The sequence below is a fragment of the Mytilus galloprovincialis genome, chromosome 1 (genome assembly GCF_965363235.1).
Source record: "Mytilus galloprovincialis chromosome 1, xbMytGall1.hap1.1, whole genome shotgun sequence".
In the NCBI taxonomy this organism is placed as follows: Eukaryota; Metazoa; Mollusca; class Bivalvia; order Mytilida; family Mytilidae; genus Mytilus; species Mytilus galloprovincialis.
This window is the reverse complement of record NC_134838.1, coordinates 99,415,243-99,435,408: the sequence shown is the minus strand read 5'-3', so window position 1 is coordinate 99,435,408 and position 20,166 is coordinate 99,415,243. Positions and strand designations below refer to the sequence as shown.

The following is a 20,166-nucleotide window of genomic DNA, read 5'->3' as shown; positions in this document are numbered from 1 at the left end:
AAAATAAGTTGACTGATAAGATGACAATGCTAAATACCTATTCTTGTTATGGATCAATAATGAGAAGTACAAAAAAAAATGTAAAAATCGTTATTGGCATCTATTCTAATGTTTTGAAGTGAGATGTAAAAAATATCTAGATTCTAAATGGTATACTGTTACCTGTACTCGTACACAGCAGATAACGATGGTGCGTATAGGAATACGTAAACGCATACATGAGTATTTTTTGGTTAAAATTTCAGACTGGTGAATCTTGGATTCTATTATCACTCACCCGGACTCTTTTGACATAGCTATATAAGTAAATCTTCAAAAGCAGTTATCTTCATATGTATCATATACGGTTCGATGTTCAAACATTTACTGTTAAATTAACATGAACCTAATTTATTTGGCTATCAATATGGAACTTTGAAAATCTATTTAAAAATGTTATTATTACAGTATATACATGACGATATTGGTATCAATTTGCACAATCACTGGTGAAGCAGATATTTTAAAAGCATGTTACATCTTTCCAAGAAAACCATGGTCAACCTAATTTGAATCTTGACATTGAATAACATTTTTTGTTTACATTAAACACATAAACCATTGTTGAAAATACGAATAATGACTAGATATATGATCGATGTTGGTTGGAATTTAAATAGACGACGGAAATAGGTTGACATTTGCTCACCTCTTCAATATAAAAAAAAAAAACGCAGAGGGTATCGAAGAACAAGTCATGTATCACAGATAAAAACTGCTTGTGATTGTCATTTTTTAGTAATCAGTATAACAATCCAGGCAATGATTGGATAATCATCAATTAAAGCACTATGGTGAAAGCACCTTTAAATATGATCTCACTGTAATCAACACATTTCTCGAAACTACGTGTCAGATTCTGGATGTTCGATGTCAGGCATGTCATCGTGTATTCGAACTTTTTGTCCCGTTTCCGAACTAAAGAAACTAACATTATGAAACTTTTCTTTAAGTTGGCTTGGTCGATTCTGAAAAAGATAGAGGCTAAAATTATGTATAATTATATTGCCGAAAAAAGTCAAATAACAAAAGTACTAAACTTTTAGGAAAATTCAAAACGGAAAGTCCGAAGTCAAATGGCAAAATCAAAAGCTCAAACACTTCAAACGAATGGATAATAACTTTGAAAAAGAAACGGCGTAACATTTCAAATTATCGTTTATCATAGCTCTCCAAAAGCAAAACTTGGCATAGTTTGCTGAATGCATCACATTTGTAATTTCGATATATATTTATTTGATTTCAAACCATAGATATTCCGGAACGAATTTGTCGCAATTTGTTAGCGCCTCATTCCAATTAGATTATAACAAAGTCTGAGAATCCAACAATCTATATCACGGCCGAAACTCGGATAACCGAGAGATTGGTCGGTTAATCTATATTGAGTATTCGGCTATATGGGCGATTGGTCTGTTAATGAGGTTGGTTATACGTCTGTTAAGAGTAAAACGCACAAATAAATGCTAAATTCTATTAAATATACAGAATTTTGGCATATTATAAGAACCAAATCAAAAAAAGAAAAGTGTCTGACAAAATAATATCTATCATAGAACATTTTCCACCTGTAAAAACATTTCATAGTCTGCGCAGTTTCAGTAAAACTAAAAGGCGTCGCGCAAGTATGTAGTATTTATATGCTTATACGCATAGCAATTTTTTTTAATAAAAGGCGAAATAAACAATTTTAGATATCATTTAAAGGACACAAAATATTACTTTGGTTCTAAAAAAAAATTAACATTAGTAAGTATTTCATAATTGTAATATAACGTGAATAATACCACGTTTTGGTGAAAATTATGGGAATAAAGTCTGTTAATGGGTTGAACAAATGAAATTGTGTCAGTTAAGAGGTATTTAGACACGACATAGTTTTGCTACCTTTATATTTTCCCATTGAAAACGTTAAGAATTAGGTGTTCTTGAGTGAATAAAAAATGACAATACGGTGCATCAGTATCCTTCTTGTAAGAGCATTTTTATTTTGACTTTTTTTGCATTTTATTGAAGGGTGTGTCACTTCAATATAGAGTGATATGGATTGGCTGCTGGAAAAAAACATGAATTTATTATTAACGTTTTCAATCAGCCTTAATTTTTGTGTCTGTTCAAAGTAGCACGTTCTCAAATCCGACTGGAATTGTCTTTCTAATACAACACAGGGTACATATAACGTGTTGTCGTTCTCATATTCACATGATATCTGTCACTAGACGTTAAACCATAATTCGTCAGCATCATCCAATTGTTTTTTTTTTTCTTCTATTACTTAATCATATGTTGTTTACAAAATGGAAAGGAGCGAATTCAGCTACATCGTGGTTATCTTAAGTTTTAATTCATTTTATTCCGTTTAGTCCCTTTCTTCACTTTCTTCATAAGTGCAGAGGAGAACAGCATTGGTCGCATGATAACTTCTAGCATTTGTCACCATATTTGAGTACATCGCAATCCGTTACTGTTACAACACCCAGGGGTGTTTCATGTCTGTATTCTTAAACAATGATTATTTTTTCTCTTTTTTTAGCAATGCATCACTCTCTACTGTCCATTATCTATTATTCTATATTCTGCGTCTCCATCAAGATTCTCGTATATACCATGAGTGCCTGATAATGGGTGTTGTTTATTTTAGTATTCTTTAAATTGTTATATCAATTTTTTCTACATTTTATTTATCTTACTCATTATTCTTTCTCTATTCTTTATATTTTAGCATCCCAATATATTTTACTTACTGAAGTTTAGTTTACATTACGACGTTTATCTCTGATTTATATACTGGTTACCAATGTGGATGACAAATTGGTGTCATTCATAGCAATTAACCAGAATCCATATGATATGTGCGACCATTCTTGGGTGAAATTAATATTACTTTTATTAATATGACACTTTTTGAAACCATTTTCATTAATTTTCAATTTCCATTGTCTAAATTGTTCATTGTTCATGTGTTGTTTCCGTATATTTTATGGTTCATTGTTTATGTGTTGTTTCCGTATATTTTATGTTTCATTGTTCATGTGTTGTTTCCGTATATTTTAGCCTCTCATCTTGAGCCTACCTATTTGATCCGATAACACCCCATATAGCAATAAAATTATACTTTTTTATGCTCTCTTATTTTTTTTCATGAACAAACTAATCAAATTTAGGCAATTTTCAAGGACTCATAGCTTGAAAAATAGCACGGCGACCCATACTTTTTATTATATTTTTGAAAAAAGCATATTAAAATCTTCATTTTGGCAAATTATAAGAAAATTCTGTCTCAAAAAGCATTTACTTATGATCTACCTTAACAGACCAATTAACAGGCCGGGTTTTATAAATTCGACCCATTAACAGACCAGGTTTTAAATAAAGATTAATTAATGTCACCAAAATACAGATTTTTGTGTATATTTTTCACACAATGATATCAATGTGGTTAACAAACATAATGCCTGTCTTTTTTCGATGTTCAAAATATTGCATGCAAGTAAATTCAACCAACGTGTCATTTTGTGTACATTCTGTGTGTGTAAAATGTGAATAAATTTATTGATGAGTAACCCGCCTTTTCATTTTATAGATCGTACTTCGAAGCTTGAACAAAAATAATTACACCACTACATTCAGTACATTGAACTGTTTTGTTAGACATGAATAATTCTTATGATGAAAATATATTTGAAAAGTTTTACAATGAAACATGCTGAACTTCCAATGATTTTCTCGATAACACATGATTAACAGACTTTAGCTAACCCGATTAACAGACCAACCGCCGATTTAGCCGCATACTCAATATAGATTAACCGACCAATCTCTCGGTTAGCCGACTGTCGGCCGTGTATATGGTGTCTCGATTTCATTCAAGTATAACGTTTATAACTAATTTATGCTTTCAATTTAATATTTCTCTAGTAGGCTACTTCGTGAATCAGATAAAAGTAAAACACCCGACAAAATAATTTTCAAAATACGTTTTTATTTTTTTCCCATTCCAATACAGCTATCGTGTGAACTTTCCAAAGTGTGAAAGATGATGCATGTAAAGTTCAGGATATACCTAGTTTTAAAGTAAAATATTTAGAAAGCTGTGAAAATTGCTAAATTTGGTTGAACAGATAGGGATTTTTAATTGGTGATCTGACACCTTATTAATAACATGACTTCAGTTTTCTTGCTGCATGAAAATGCACGACGAATAATGCCTACCAAGAAAACTTTAATCCCATGAATGTAAATTGAAAAAATATAAAAATGCGGAAGTATAGTATAATTGTACAATTGTACATCTATATATGATGAGACAACCATCCAGCAAAGACACGCCATGATCAAGTAATTATCGTACCTTTATGAGAAACTGTCCTGATTTGGTCGTTGGATTTGCTCGTGCATAAAATACCCATCCAATAATAAACACAACTATCAGAACAACAGCTGCTACCATGGGAACAACTATTAATGCAGTCTTCTTGGCTCCTAAAGAAAATTAAAATTAAAAACCATTTAGTATGCTATATATTTATAATCATGGGAACAACTATTAATGTAGTCTTCTCGGCTCCTAAACAAAATTAAAATTAAAAACCATTAGAATGTTATATATGTCAATAATTTCAACAGATAGGTTGACAGTAGAATGTTTTAGCAAGAGGAAAAAAATGATGTAAACGTATACTGGAAATATGTTATGAATATTGTTCAGTAAGCAGTGGAATAAATATTGGTCACAGTTGCTTTTATTTTGAATAGCAAAATGTCTTTTATTCCATCAGCTATTTTTATTTAAAAGAAAAAAACTTTAATGTAGATTAGTGAAACGACTTACCGTCTCTCTCACCAGATTTAGAACTTTTGATACTGTCCTGTAAAATAATAAACAATGATTAATTTACTAAATTTAACGCGTTTGGGCATTCCCTTTGTGAGTGATACTTCGAGTATTCATACATTTCTCTGTTCGAAAGCTTTGATGTGAAAATAAATCAGCAAATGTTGGACACAAAAATATTATTATTTTAGATTTGCCCTAAATTCTATTTATGACAGGTAAATCGTTGAATGTCTCGTGTAGTGTAATTGTTATAATTTCTGCACGTGAGACTGACAAATTTGCAGTAATTCTGTGAGGGAGCCCTATACAAGATATTATAATAATTTTCAATGGCAGTCTGAATTTTACTACTTTTCTTCTGATCGACCCACGTTAACGGTCTATATTATGAACTATTTGTACCTGGACATTCAACTGATAATAATCAATCAATCATTTATCTCTGAACACTGGTTTACTGTAAAAACTTCATTGAATATCAATTCCAATCTTTTCCAGATTAAGATTTACCTCAAAAATAGTTTCATAATTATTAATATGTTAATAAATTAGAACATAATATGCCTTTGAAAAAAACCCAGAGCTTTGAGTTTGAAACTATTGGTTGTTGTGTTCCATATATATATTCAGGAAGAGAACAAGGTACTTTCATCTAGGGGGCGCCGAATGGGACTCTTGTGGTTTGGTACAAAATTCAATTCTGTCATATCAAAATCATTTTTGTCTAACAAAACTACGTGATACAGACTCGTTTTATGAGAACTTCGATTTTGTGATGACTATATACATTTTTGTAGACAAAATACATTTTTGTCATGACAAAATTCATTTTTGTAGACAAAATTCATTTTTATAGACAAAATTCATTTTTTTGAATTTTGTCAAATAGGTAAGCAAATAAGTTTCAAAATTGACTTTTGTGACACAAAATTGACTTTTGTGACAAAAACTCAATTTTGTCTACACAAAAATAAACACAAAATTGAATGGGACTCTTGTGGTTTTGTACAAAATTCAATTATTATAACAAAATCATTTGTTTTGTCTTACAAAACTAATCTATCAAAACAAACTTCATTTTTTTCATGACAAGATAAATATAAACTTATTTGCATACGAAATTGACTCTGGTGACACAAAACTGACCTTTGTGTTAAATTTTCAGTTCTCTTTAACAAAACTCAATTTTGTCTACACAAAAACAAACACAAAATTGAACTTTGTCATGACAAAAATGAATTTTGTCTACACAAAAATTGATTTTGTGTCAAAAAAATGAATTTTGTGTCACAAAAGTCAATTTTGTCAACACAAAAATAAACACAAAATTTAATTTTGTCATGACAAAATGAATTTTGTCTACAAAAATGAATTTTTTCATTACAAAATGATTTTTTTCATTTCAAAATGAATTTTTTCATTACAAAATGAATTTTTTCATTACAAAATTCAATTTTGTGTTTATTTTTGTGTAGACAAAATTGACTTTTGTGTTAAATTTTCACTTCTGTTTAACAAAACTAAATTTTGTCTACACAAAAATACACCCAAATACAATTTTGTGACAAAATCTCAGTTTTGTATGCAAATTAGTTCACAGAATCCAAACTAAACTAATTTGCATACAAAATTGACTTTTGTTGCCCAATTTTCAAATTAGGTAACAAAAGTAAAGTCTGTGTTACAAAAATGAATTTTGTCATGACAAAACTAACTTTTTTCCACTGAAAGATAATTTTGTACGACAAAATTTTAAATTTGTAGTATGCAACACATTTTGTTAAACTGAACTCATTTTTGTTGAACAAAACTCACTTTTGTCCGTACAAAATTGAATTTCGAGTACAAAACCACAAGAGTCCCATTCGGCGCCCCGTAATAGAAGCCTACGCACAACTAAATTAAAATAAAATAAAATACATTAACTTAAATTTACTTTAAATTAAATAAAATATTGAACACTTATCATAAAATAATATAAATATACCTTATCATCTGAGGTAAATACAAATCCCGGTGAATCATCGCCAGAGCCAGACCCTGATGGTGGTGAACCGGTCGCAGCATAACAAGAACTGTTATCTGTTATGGCCTGTTGAAATCATCACATACATGTATATGTTATAAGGAATACAAATATTTTACTAAGTTTTAAACTAAGGTGGTGCATTAAGATAAAGAGTTCTATTTATGTATATCTCTTTCATATTCATTTGATAAAATTTACTGTTTGCAATAGCATGAATTGTTCTATATAATAAGAATGTTCTTATCCCGGGCATAAAAACAATGCCGTATTTGGCGAAACCTTTTCAACTTTTTATCTCCAGTGCTGTACAACTTTGTACTTTTTTCACTTTCGATCTTTTATATCTGGGCGTCACTTGTAAGTCCTGTGTGGACAAGGCGCGTTTTTGGCGTATTGAATTTTAAACCTGATGCTTTTGGTTATCTATTAATCATGTTTTTCTTTGTCTAATATGTTCTCCTATTTATTTGTATTGTAGTCCTGTAATATTATGTTGTCATTTCAATGTTATATTTAACTTTGCCATTAAAGTGCGAGGTTTGGCATGCCACAAAACCAGGTTCAACCCACCACTTTTATTCCCCTTTAAAAGTGTCCTGTACCAAGTCAGGAAGATGGCCATTGTTATATTATTGTTCGTTTCTGTGTGTGTTGCATTTTAACGTTGAGTCGTTTGTGTTTTCTCTTATTTTTGAGATATTGAGATCAGACGTGGCACGGTACTTGTCTATCCCAAATTCATGTATTTGGTTTTCTTGTTATATTTGTTATTCTCGTGGTATTTTGTCTGATGCTTGGTCCGTTTCTGTGTGTGTTACGTTTCGGTGTTATGTCGTTGTTCTCCTCTTATATTTAATGCGTTTCCCTCGGTTTTAGTTTGTTACCCCGATTTTGTTTTTTGTCCCTGGATTTATGAGTTTTGAACAGCGGTATACTACTGTTGCCTTTATCTATTTAGTTGTCATATTGTATTCTTCTTGGAATAAATCTGAGGCTATTTTACCTGACTTCTTCTCAATTAAACGTTTAATTTTTAATTAAAGCATTAGACAAAAGGCACAGACTATAACAATCATCTCCTTATACAGATGGATTGAATTAATTCATATGTCATTCGTCAATGCAGTGAGTAAGGGGAGGCAATCCCTCTTTCTCTCAAGCACTGAAGCAGAATGTTATGTTTCACAATTTATTTCAGAATAAGGATATTTGTGCATATATATTTTAAGGGAGATTTATATCTTATTCTGTCATTTAAATGCAAATTTTTAGCTCTGCATAGTATAACTACTTTGTCTCAATTGTTGATTCATATTATTAAAGGTTCAGGCGACAGGATCATATTATCTTTATGTAATTTTAGTCATTGTACACTTTCCTTTAGAAGTGAAATTTCCACATTTTGTCTTGCAACAGCTGAATCAATCTTTTTTTTCGAAATTGACACACCCATGACATATTTTTGGATGATAGACACCAATCGACTTTTTGAGAAGTTCTAAGATTCAGTTGTTTTGTTTTGTAATGCTTCTTAACTAATTACAAGACTTACAATCGAGTCACAATTATTGTTCAACCATTCTTGTCTGTGCCTATCAAGACTATCTGAACATCTGGATACACTCGGACACCATGAACACTCAAAATCTATTTTCAGAGTTGTACACTCCTCGCATGTAGTTGCTAGGTTACATGCTAGAAATTAAATTGAATGAAAATTTCAAGGTTCTATTATTGACGATTATGAAATCAAAATTTAATATGCGTCCGAATACAGACAATATTTCTTTGTATTGATAATTTTTCTCGTAGTAACAAAGCGTGGTGTTGAATAAAGAGAATGAAGTTTAATTCCAGCTTATAATAATATTACAGAGCACAAAAATGACGTCATTCACATCAAAAGCTGACCAAACCTTTAAACAGACTTATTAAGAAGGGATATAGTTACGATACGATATAGTTGTCAGGTCATTAAAGATGGCATATTTTGGCTTTATATTGATTCGCTTAAAATTATAGGGTCTTTGCATCGGAAAAAAACACATTTATTTAAAACATTTGTTGTCATGATAAATGTATACATGTTCTTCTCATATATTTTATGATGGTATGACACTCAATCCCTAACGGGAGGGATTGTGCTTTTTGTTCATTTGATAAAGATATATCTTTCCATTAGGACGGGAGCAGGCATGTCAGTAACTGCTAGTGTAGTCCTGGCGCACTTTGGTCGGGTTGTTGTCTCTTTGACACATCCCCCAATTTCCATTCTCAATTGTATGTATGTATAACTGTGTCTAATGGCGATAGTATAATGCAAAAGCTTGAATTCAATTCATAACATTTTTTTAAAACATAAAAAATATGAATCATATACAAATGATGTGGTGAGATGTACTCCACGGCAATGAGATATGCAGTAACGTATACAACTGCACACCAAACAAAAAAGGCACAGCACTAAATACTGAGAGAACAACCAAATAAGTCTAAATTCAAGTTTTCGAAAAGTTCTGCTAAATAGGTCCCCGTGTACACCTGTTCATTTTCATACAATTTGGTAAATCCCCCCCCCCCCCCACAAAAAAACAACTAACAATACACTACACAGTTAACATTTCGAAGAATTTGGTAATTAAGGTTTTATCATTAAAATATCTCTTACAATAATTCTAATTTTTTTTGGCATAAGGGCATTACATTGAATTTTTTTCTTTCACATTCCATGTAGAACCATTACGTTAATAAATTCAATTTGTTACGTACTTGGTACAGGATCCAGAATGACCACTTTATTATCTTCTAAGCTCGTCAAGTTGAATTCAACAGTATGGTATTTCACTATGTATCTAATAAATCCTAAATACAAAAATACATCTTCTCTAAATTTTATATTTTTATGAAAATATAGTTTTCATTTTGTAAGCAAGTATAGAGTTACACGCGTTGTCGTTCAAAGCATACTCTTCCATTCATGTTTCAAGTATCGGAAAACAGGAAGTTAGAGACAAAAAGTGCGTTCGTCATTATGCTCAAGCTGCGTACCAGATGTTATGTCATTCTGTTTAGTTGTACTGCAGAAAGGTGTGAAGAAACATTGCGTTATTCACCATATTTAACACATTATTAGAACTCGTTACAACTCATCACTGACTGCTAAGCTTCTGACAAAATTAAAGCATGAAGAAATCCATTTGTGTTTTGTTTTGTTTTTATCGAACCCCTTTATTTGAGATTTATCCTTGCATTTTCTTGATCTTCTACACAAAAGTAAATGTATAGAACTCAAAATCATTCTATACTGTAGCCAATTCGCCATAATTCACGGTTCTTTGTTTAAAATTTACGACATATAATTTCTGTAGGCATTGAGACAACGAGCTACAAAATGTATGCTTAATATTGCGCGAAATAATAAGCAACTCTGTTTGAGATCTGTCGATTGTCTCTGCAGTAAATAAATTAAAAAAAAAACACTTACCGAAAAAACTGTTAACATCATAATAAAATGCGTCAGACAGTCCGATCTTAACAGGCCAGTTTTCTGCCGAGATATTAGTATCGGGAATCTAAACAGTGAAATGGTATCAATTTAGAAAAATTATCATTTAATTTGTGACTTCTGTTAATTGCTTTGTACCAGTTTTGGGTTGGTGTTAAATGAAAATGGTAAATTAACGGAAATAAGGATAACAACACGTTCCGGGATCATACATGAAAAACTATATTTAATCTAAAAAAAATGATATTAGAATTCTTGTCCTACTAAATAATATCAGTCGAACGATGTCAAATTTATGCAGTTATAAAGATACCAGAAATAATCCAAGTACTAGTAAACAAACTATTATTATTCACGAAGTATTATGTTTATTGTATTGTTTTGCTTTATGGGAAACAGCTAATCGCTGATTAATCATATAACGAAAATAAACTGTATGACAAGCAGAACCAAAAATCAAGGGAGAATCAAGATGCATTAGTTGAAAAGAGACAGGCAAAGTTTTGACAAAAAACGACGAAAAAACGAGCAAACACTTAAAACAAGTACATAAATTCCAAAGATTAAAGACATGAAATCCCACATAACAGGGGAGATCTTATGTACTCCGGGAAGATAAAAAGATCAAGCTCTACACGTAGCATCCGTGCTGTTGCTTACTTTAAATACAGAGTTTCTATATATAGCTTTACTTGTATATCTTGTTCAACATAATATATATTAATGAACATTATTGATGCAATGTTTTGAACATGTCTTGAGCGTTAAACTCTATTCAAAGTATAATGCATTATGTGCATTCGAGGAGGAGCAAGACTTTACATTCATCATAAACCGATGTCAATTTCAAATTTCTTGTGAAACCGAGTAAGATATGAAAAATAAGACTTCATTTCTGTCGAACGGTTTTTATATTGGAAGATTTGCTTGTTTTCGCACAAACATTCTCTTGCAAAAAACATTTACAATAATATTGGTCTGTAAAAATTGTTTTTATCGTTTTATTTTGGTAGTTTATATCCGATTTTTATTTTTCATCAATCAGAAAGATTGCAGTTATCGTTTTGGAGAGAAAATAGTTTGTGTTGAACTATCATATAATTACGGCCATTTTTTATATTCCAAATCAGTATTCGTTGTATGGTCATTTATTGGTTTGAAGTTTACATCTGTATATATGGTTAACGTTAATTGTTTTTTTTTTTATTTTCGGGTTGCATCCAATTTCGTTCAGCACACGATTACTATTATAATACTCACTGATTTGTAAACGAACATTATTGTACCATTTTGAAAAAGTGTTACTTGAAACGTGTAGTTCCCTTCTGCAAAAAATAAAAGATAAATTATAGATAAATTAATCTGAGATGAATGGACATTCTCGCAATATAGTTTATTCCTGGTGATCATTGCTTGTTGTTTGTTTAAAACCCGTTGTCATGAAATACTTGAATTCTGTTTTGGTAGATCATTGTTTGTATTAACTGTATTACAATTCTGATTACTTGAACATCTATGTTTGCCTCGAGTCCTGTGACAAGTATCTCATGCATATTCGGAACGATAACTTATTTTTAAAAAGAAAACGACCAGAAATAGATATGAAATACAAAGCCACTGGCCTGCTTCTCAAATCGGTTCCCCATTTCCGATTATCAGATGATGGAATTAAACGAAGGCTTCAATAAGACTATACCTTTACTTAATGTTAACGCTGCTCATCATTCCCATAAGATAATCATGATGGTATCAAAGTTCGCAATTTCTTTTACTACAGTAATGAGTCTTTTGCAATCGAAAGGGATCCGACAAAGAGGAATGCGCTATCCATTTGACAATAATGTAATTTATAATACTCAATACTATAATCTCAAAAAAATTGATATTAATTGCTATCTTAAAAAGTATGTCCTCCATTATGTGATATGTGTACACGTATAGTTTAAGCACAAATGTTTCAAATACAAATAAAAAAAAAGTCAAAATGTTTTTTAAATCCAATGCTTGCTATAAAAAACCTATAAAATAATCTTAATTTTCTTACTCTCTGTTTGGTCATTTAATTCGATGTCTCTCCATTCAATTACAAAACTGTTACCTGAAATTTGATAAAACATATTTTAAGGTTTGCATGAAGTATATACATTTAATAATTTTTCTATTTTTTTCGTATAAGAGAAAGTTTAACTGTTTAAAAAAAAAATGTCCTTGCGAATTTCAGTAGGAATTACTTAGTATCAATATTAAAACCCATCGCTTAAAAAACAACAAACATTATAACATTTAGAAATAGTAGCCACACTACACTAAGATTCGTTTAAATTATCATACATATCTTACACAATCTTACCGTTATCTTTGTACAATATTTCAGAATGATTTCCAATGGTATCAAAGTTTGCCATCAGTGGAGCAATGTAATGGGTGTAGGAATAATCCAGTTGTCGATGTGTGAATGGACTCATGTATAAAAATCCTGGAAAATAGTCAATGAACAATATATATTATAATATGTACTTAGTAATAAGTAAGAGATTGACCAATTTTCACTGAATTTGTATTAGTCACAGAGACAAAGTTGTTTAATCTTACTGAAGATTGAGTACTGAAAAGTCTACCATTATTGATCACATACTTAAACCATGTTTCAATAACATAATTATTTTCAATAAATTAAGATGTCATTCAGTTGTGCGTATTGCTTCTGAATCCATTAAGCCTCGTCTATGTAGCTCATATGGCCCTTACACAGGCATTTGTAATTGAAAAATCATTTCTTTATACATGATATTATCATGGTATGAAGGATTTTTTTTTCTTTCAGAGACATGATATTTTTTGACAATTTGCGGACCATATTTGTCAACAACAAAAAAACCGTGTGGTTGGTAATATTTTCCCTGAAATATATATATTCAATTGATTTATTATCTTAACGTCCATTGTAAAAGAAAAATGGACTGACACAAGAAAATGATGGTATGTTGGAAACATGTAAAACTGTAAAACTACCAAACTCAAAGGAAAATTCAAAACAGAAAATCCTTTAGCAAATGGCAAAATCAAAAGCTCAAACACTTCAAAGGAATTGAAAATAACTGAGGAAAGAAACAATTGTTTTTTTTTGCAACAGGTCACCTATTGACCTCTCAAAGAGTTTTTGCAAGGGTCTTAACATGGATACTCTACATGAGGCATTGAATTAAAAAGTAAAGTAACAACAACAAAATAAGTTCTGTACGCGGAAAAATCAAAAAGGAAAATTTTTAAACAAATGGCAAAATCAAAAGCTCAAACACATCCCAAATCTGGCGTGGCTGCGTATTTAATTATCCCCCACAACCAAACGTACACCTTTCTTTGGGAAGAGTTTTACTTTCGGTCGGAAGAAGACCAACAGTGATCATATCTCTATATACCCGTTCCCCTTGAGGTTTTATAATACACAAGGAAAGATGTTGCGTTTTAAGCAAACACAATGTCAGTTCAACAGGTAAAGTTTTATATACTAGTATGGTACATACCTAATGGCGTAATTGCAAATTTCTGTATCATGTGACCATAGAATGGAAATTCAAAAGATATTGTAACAAACTGAAAGAGAAACAAAAATGCATGACTACACATGTTCATGATGTTCCTTTATTTTCCGCTTATTGCTGATGTGTTTCAATCGGGTTTAGTTTGTAACCCGGATTTGTTTTCTCTCAATCGATTGGTGACTTTTAAACATTGATATACTACTGTTGGCTTTATTTACAAGAACATCGTATTACGGATAGCAAAGTAAAAAATAAATGAATATATTAAGTGTCGTGGACACTACTGAACTATAGTCTCCTGTAAAGAAAGTGCACGGATAATAGCGATTGCGAGCGACCTATCCTCCCTTAAAACTGTAAGTTGTGTAAATGTTTGCATATGGAAAGGTATATGAAAAATTACGAAATAAGGAATATTATACCGGTATAACGTTTATATAAAATGTTACTAAACTTATATCCGAAATCCTATATACTACTGTTGATAAATGCTACATGTATCTAAGCTACACGACGAAAGAAAAAGAATATTTTTCATGACTAATTTCTTATACCATGACGTGACATGTTGATCATTTTTATCCTTTTAAACGTTTTAGTCCATCTCTGTGTTTAAAATATTGTCAATTATTTAGCTCGCAGATTTAATACCTGCACCATTGAAAATTTATTCACAAAAGGAATTCAATTTAATTCTTTTGATGTGATTAAATGTTAAAGGTCAAAGAAGGGCTAGTAGACTAGATGACCCCTAATAAATTCTTACCGAGTACACAAGATGTTTGTCATTTGATAAAGAATGTCTCGTATGTCCATGCAACTCATTCCAAAAAGCCCCATTCGGGTCGGAAAACATTCTCGACTTGTAATAAGTATGGTGGTCTGTTGTCTGTGAAAAAATGAAGAAAAGGCTAGTTATTAATATGGTCAAGTTCGTACAATAAAATGATTATTTTTAGTAACTTTTATTCTTTGCGTCAATCAAGTAAGATACTACATTAAATACAACTTTTTTTCCGGTGTAACCATTTTATAAAAGGTACATATTTTATCTCCACAGTGATTTTCATATCAATTGAAAATAGACATTAAAATCTCATTTAATTTTGTGTACAAATCAATAAAAATATCAAATCATTAAAATTTAATGTATGTAAAGAATACTACGAAAAGAAACTAATAAACATCCGATATGAATAAAACATGCTTTTAAACTATTTCCTTCTGTAAACAGTGATTCTCTTAATTTCAAATTGATTCGCTATTAACAGGCTATTATTTGAACTTTGAATTATTTTTGATTATGGAATTTGCTTGATTTCTTGTTATTGAAATTTTTAATAAATTCCATGTTTATTCTGTACTGAAATGTTCTGTGCTGCGCACAACACTTTCTATTACAAAGAAAATAGTATATTTTCAATAGAATGTACTGTGCCGCGCACAACACTATCTAACCAAAATACATTGTATGGAAAGTGTTATTAACCGCTCAAAAGATTATAATACCAAATAAACATGGAATTTATTAAAAAATTTATACACAAGAAATTATGCAAATTCCATAATTAAAAATAATTCCAAGTTCAAATAATAGCCTGTTTATTGTTTTATTGTAAATGCAGATATGAATGACTTTAATAGTTGGTCTCCTGTGTCTTTTTAAGAATAATTTACTCTTCCAAACAATAGCTGACTAAAGAGATGGAACGTTTATAACACAAATCCTATGTTATTATAATTGTAGATGATATGTGTGTTTTTGAAGGCGTCATTCACTGTGAAAAGCAATCCTTTGGTTTTAACTTTTGCGTGCGAGTAGGGATTTTGTAGATTAATACACATTTTTCATCATATTAAATCGTTTCATATTTACAGTATAAATATTCTAAAAATACCGTTGTCGTATTTGATGGAACCTCTGTTTGACCAATTGGTGAATTTTGTGTTGTAGTCTCTGGTGTAACTGTTGATGTCGCTGTTAAATTTGCACTATCACTATTTGTTATCACATAACTTTTGGTTGTCACATGACTTTTTGTTGTTTCAAAACTTTTTGTTGTCTCATTACTATATGTAATCTCATTATTATTTGTTGTCTTATAACTATTTGTTGATGTTGCCACATCACTTTCCGTTGAAGTGTTGCCGACGACACTGTGCGTTGTATTCGAACTGTCTGTGCTTTGCGTTGTATTTGAAATGTCTGTACTGTCTGTACTATTTGGCCCGGAAACGGCCCTTTTCACAAGTTTGTGTTCTCTGTATTTCACGTGTGTAATGTATTTTTCCTTCTCATGCCTTACGGAATTGCAACAGGCTACCACTGAAGAAAAACAAAACAGGGAAAATCATAAATATACTATTTTAAATCGAGACACGTGTGAAATCGCAACAAACTTAGAATATATTTTAGAATGGACAAAGCTCTATTTAGGTTACATTAGCATTTGAATTGTTCATGAAAGGAATTCTAAGATTACATTTTTTTAACCGTACCTAAGGTGCCTTTAAAATACTTCTCATTATCTCACGATTACTCTTCTGTTGCACTTTTAAAGATGGTGGTCAAAAGTCATTGATTGCTCATTAAATTTATCGGTCAAAAATAAGAAAGAAAAAACGAGTCATAACAAAATCATCTTGAAACATTGAAACCGAATGTTGCTGATGTCACACTATTAACTTTTAAGTCAGCTGATGGAAATGCAAGTACATCAAATTGATCGTATCCGATATAATAAAATACTTAACCGTGTTGTTATGGCAACAGTACATTAAAAGTTTTGGGATAGAGTTTTGAAAAAAAATAGAGAGTAAATACAAGACATACAGATCCGAAATGCAATGATCACGTATCGAAACTATCATGGGGAAAATAACTTAAAAACCAATTGTCGTCATAATTAACACGCATTGTATGACTAAACACTTTTTTCAATATTTTACAAATATATCGTTTATTTAAAGTTATTAACCGGAAAAAGATATATAAATAAACTACTTTGTATTGTGTCGATTGTATGAAGTCACCGGTAATAACAAGGAAGTATACTCGGTGTTACACACGATATTCTTACCACGTATTAAAAAATATCTCGAGTCGTATGAAAATCAACAGGAAGATTAAAATCACAATTTACATGTATCAAGGAAGTTAGATCGTATCAAACTAGTTTGACTATCATAATGTTTTCTTGTTACTACTTTGCTAATTTTTTTTAGATACATTATAATAGTAACTCATACCTTACATGTCGATGAAAGAATAAGAATAGAATAAGAATAGAATAAGAAAATTTCATGTTTCAATTCAGGACCTTTGATGGGCAGCATGCCATTGACACAAACAAACATTATACTATTATGTTAAATTATGTTATGTTATATGCTTTTGACAGAGATTAATAATTGAAAGAAAAAGATATCCTGGTTTCAAAATTAACTGACGTTACGAAATACCAAGCCTCAGTAATCAATTTAGCTGCAAGAATAAAACAAGTTCTACCAATTTCGTCTGGGGTCCTATATACACATGCATTAATTACTCCACGTCTGAATGAAAAATGCACCAATCATAAACAAACGTGTCCGTACACAAGGGTTTACTATCATTGATTTTATTATGAGAAAATCCAATACAGTTTATGGTTTTAATGGACTAAAACAATGCATTTTTATGATTAAATGTCTATTTAATGACAGGAATAAATGTGACAATGAGACAAGCTGCTTTGTTTCTATTTATGTACACCAATCAACAAGAAGTTAACGAAAATTTCTATGAAACAACAAAACTCCTCTTAATCCCATATATAAGTAAGACATCTACACCCTATACAGTGGGTAAAAATGGCAAGACCCTCCCCCCCTCCACCCGAAAAAAACCAACAAAAATGCAACAAGACACACACATTCAGACAACACTGGATAAGTTGTAAATGCATTTAGCAATACGCCAAAAACTACATATATGGTTAAAATGATCACAAATTTCTATAACATCAAAGTATTTTTATATAACATGCAAATAAGATTGTTAACTTACCTGTAAACAATATAAACAACACCTGATATGCAGCTGATATATTCAGTTTGATGGTCTTCATTTTCTTCTTTGTTAGTTCGTGAATTTTATCAACTATATCGATTAAGAAAGTATGATCACAATGTATCAATACATATAACGGATTTTGAAATTAATATGTCCTGGATAATTATATATTTTTACCTTGTTCTCAATAATGTGTATATTATAGTTCATCGATATTTTACTGTATAGGTTCAATACACCCGACATTGAGATATTCAATAAGGTTTTATGTATGGTACGTTGTATATGCATCACTAGATATTCCAATAATTAAAGTTACCTATATACGGACGTTTAATGTTAGTTTGAATGTTAGAAAATATATAAATAGATAGGATAGCATTGTTATGAAATCACGAAATACACAAAAACAAAATTGCAACTAAATAGTTTATCAGAAGAGGTCTTTATAAATAAAATCTGATATAAGAAATTATTATATTTATTTTTACTGCGGGCTATTTAATTCATACTGTTTGAATATTACTATATAAATGGGAGTTCACAATTCGAAATTGAATACAACGCGTTAATAAGTGAGGTTAGAACATTTGAAACATACGAAGTATTTGAACAAACGTAAACTTTGGAGTTAGTGTTAGACCGTAACACTGAAAGGCTATGACACAACGTAAAACACGTTAAGAAAACCAGATGCTATAGACAGTGCTGATACTTGTGAAATGCGATACAGTTTTTAAAATTTGTAAAAATGCAATGTAGTTTCTGAAACCTGTGAACATACAATACAGAAATAAGACGACTACCGAAAAGCGTTTGTTTGTAACTTTATAAGACAACATTAAATGTGTGTATCGAACCAAATAAAGATCATTATTTGGTAAATGTGTGTACCTTGAAATCTAATTAAGGTGGTACCCATTAACACTTTCATAAAATGTATTTGGCTGGTTTGATTTTAATAAAATTTTGACAAAGTATTAACTTTGACCCTTTGACAAAATTAAAAAAAAATCGAAAAATTTGAAGAAACCATTTTATCAGAAAAAATTACACTGGTTAAAGAGCAGTTTGACAACACTAATTTTGATCATAAAGAAGCTTAATCTTTCCACAACAACACAATGTAATTAAAACGTTTAGATGATTTTACAGAGTTATCTCCCTTAAGTGTTAGGTAGAACCCTTAACAGATCAATTTACATCTGATAACTATATCTAGTTGATTGTTTATCTATTGCACCAGTTAATATTATATTTGTTCTCTCCTGATTATAAATTGTCTCAATGTTAACATGTTTGTGTTTTATGGTATGAAATAACTGTTATTTACAATATATAAGTCTTTCATTTAAAGAAAAAAAAAAATAGTTTCGGTTTTTATACATTTCTGAAAAAAAAGTAAAATCACAAAAATACTGAACTCCAAGAAAAATATAATCGGAAAGTCCCTAATCAAATGAAAAAGTCAATAAGTACAGGGCCACTTAAAACACAAGAAAGAAACACAAAAATAAGGCACACAGACGCAAAAATAAAGACAAAAATACATAAATTATCATAAGAACAATAACACAATGACGGAGTGCATAAGTACAGAGCCACGTCATATGTAACTAAGAAAACATTCTCCAAAGTTAAACGTTATATTGCATAACACGTGAGTTCAGATAACCTCGCTACATACTTCGTATTCATGCACCTGGTAAAGGAGTACATTCATTCAGTTGAGTAAACTTTGCAGTAAGTGCAATAGCTTAGTCTATATAATCTTCCCACTTTAGTTCTGTGTGCCTTCTTGGATAAAACCCTGGGAGAAGATGTTATAAACTTTTACCGAAAGTAAAGAGTTCGCTGGCTGAACGTTTTATTTCACTGTTACACCTATTCTAATTCAGTGAATATCCTCGTCAGTAGTTGTTTTTGTTTTTGTTTTACTTTAACATTTTTATCAATTAGTGAATTTAGTGATCTTTGATAGCCTCTGTTCACAACTTTTCATTTATGCAATTGTCTAAAGAAGAGGCATACGATACTAAAGTAACAAAACAAAATCATTAGTTTGATAAAAATAAATAATAGCGTCGCTATAAAAAGAAATAAAGATATACAACAGTTCAAGATACCGCAAGGAAAACCGAAGTTTGAGCAACATAACTC

At 30.7% G+C, this 20,166-nt stretch overlaps 1 protein-coding gene across 1 annotated transcript; it reads right to left on the bottom strand.

The window, feature by feature from the left end:
- Positions 1-340: 340 nt before the first annotated feature.
- On the bottom strand, positions 341-18,203 carry LOC143047058 (plexin domain-containing protein 1-like). Its single transcript, XM_076220040.1, has 14 exons — positions 18,001-18,203; positions 15,851-16,278; positions 14,719-14,841; positions 13,935-14,004; positions 12,761-12,886; positions 12,455-12,508; positions 11,671-11,735; positions 10,390-10,477; positions 9,675-9,767; positions 8,458-8,600; positions 6,864-6,968; positions 4,871-4,907; positions 4,391-4,521; positions 341-1,007 (listed from the first exon to the last, which is right to left on the bottom strand). The coding sequence occupies exons 1-14, from the start codon at positions 18,059-18,061 to the stop codon at positions 885-887; spliced, it is 1,647 nt and encodes a 548-aa protein (XP_076076155.1). The 5' UTR covers positions 18,062-18,203; the 3' UTR covers positions 341-884.
- Positions 18,204-20,166: the final 1,963 nt, after the last annotated feature.

Excerpts from the sequence above, each read along its gene's own strand:
- LOC143047058 (XM_076220040.1), bottom strand. The coding sequence starts at position 18,061 with ATGAAGACCATCAAACTGAATATATCAGCTGCATATCAGGTGTTGTTT. Across the intron at positions 14,005-14,718 it reads ACAAACATCTTGTGTACTCG|TTTGTTACAATATCTTTTGA; the intron begins GTAAGAATTTAT and ends TTTCTCTTTCAG. Across the intron at positions 1,008-4,390 it reads CAGGACAGTTTCTCATAAAG|AATCGACCAAGCCAACTTAA; the intron begins GTACGATAATTA and ends TATCTTTTTCAG.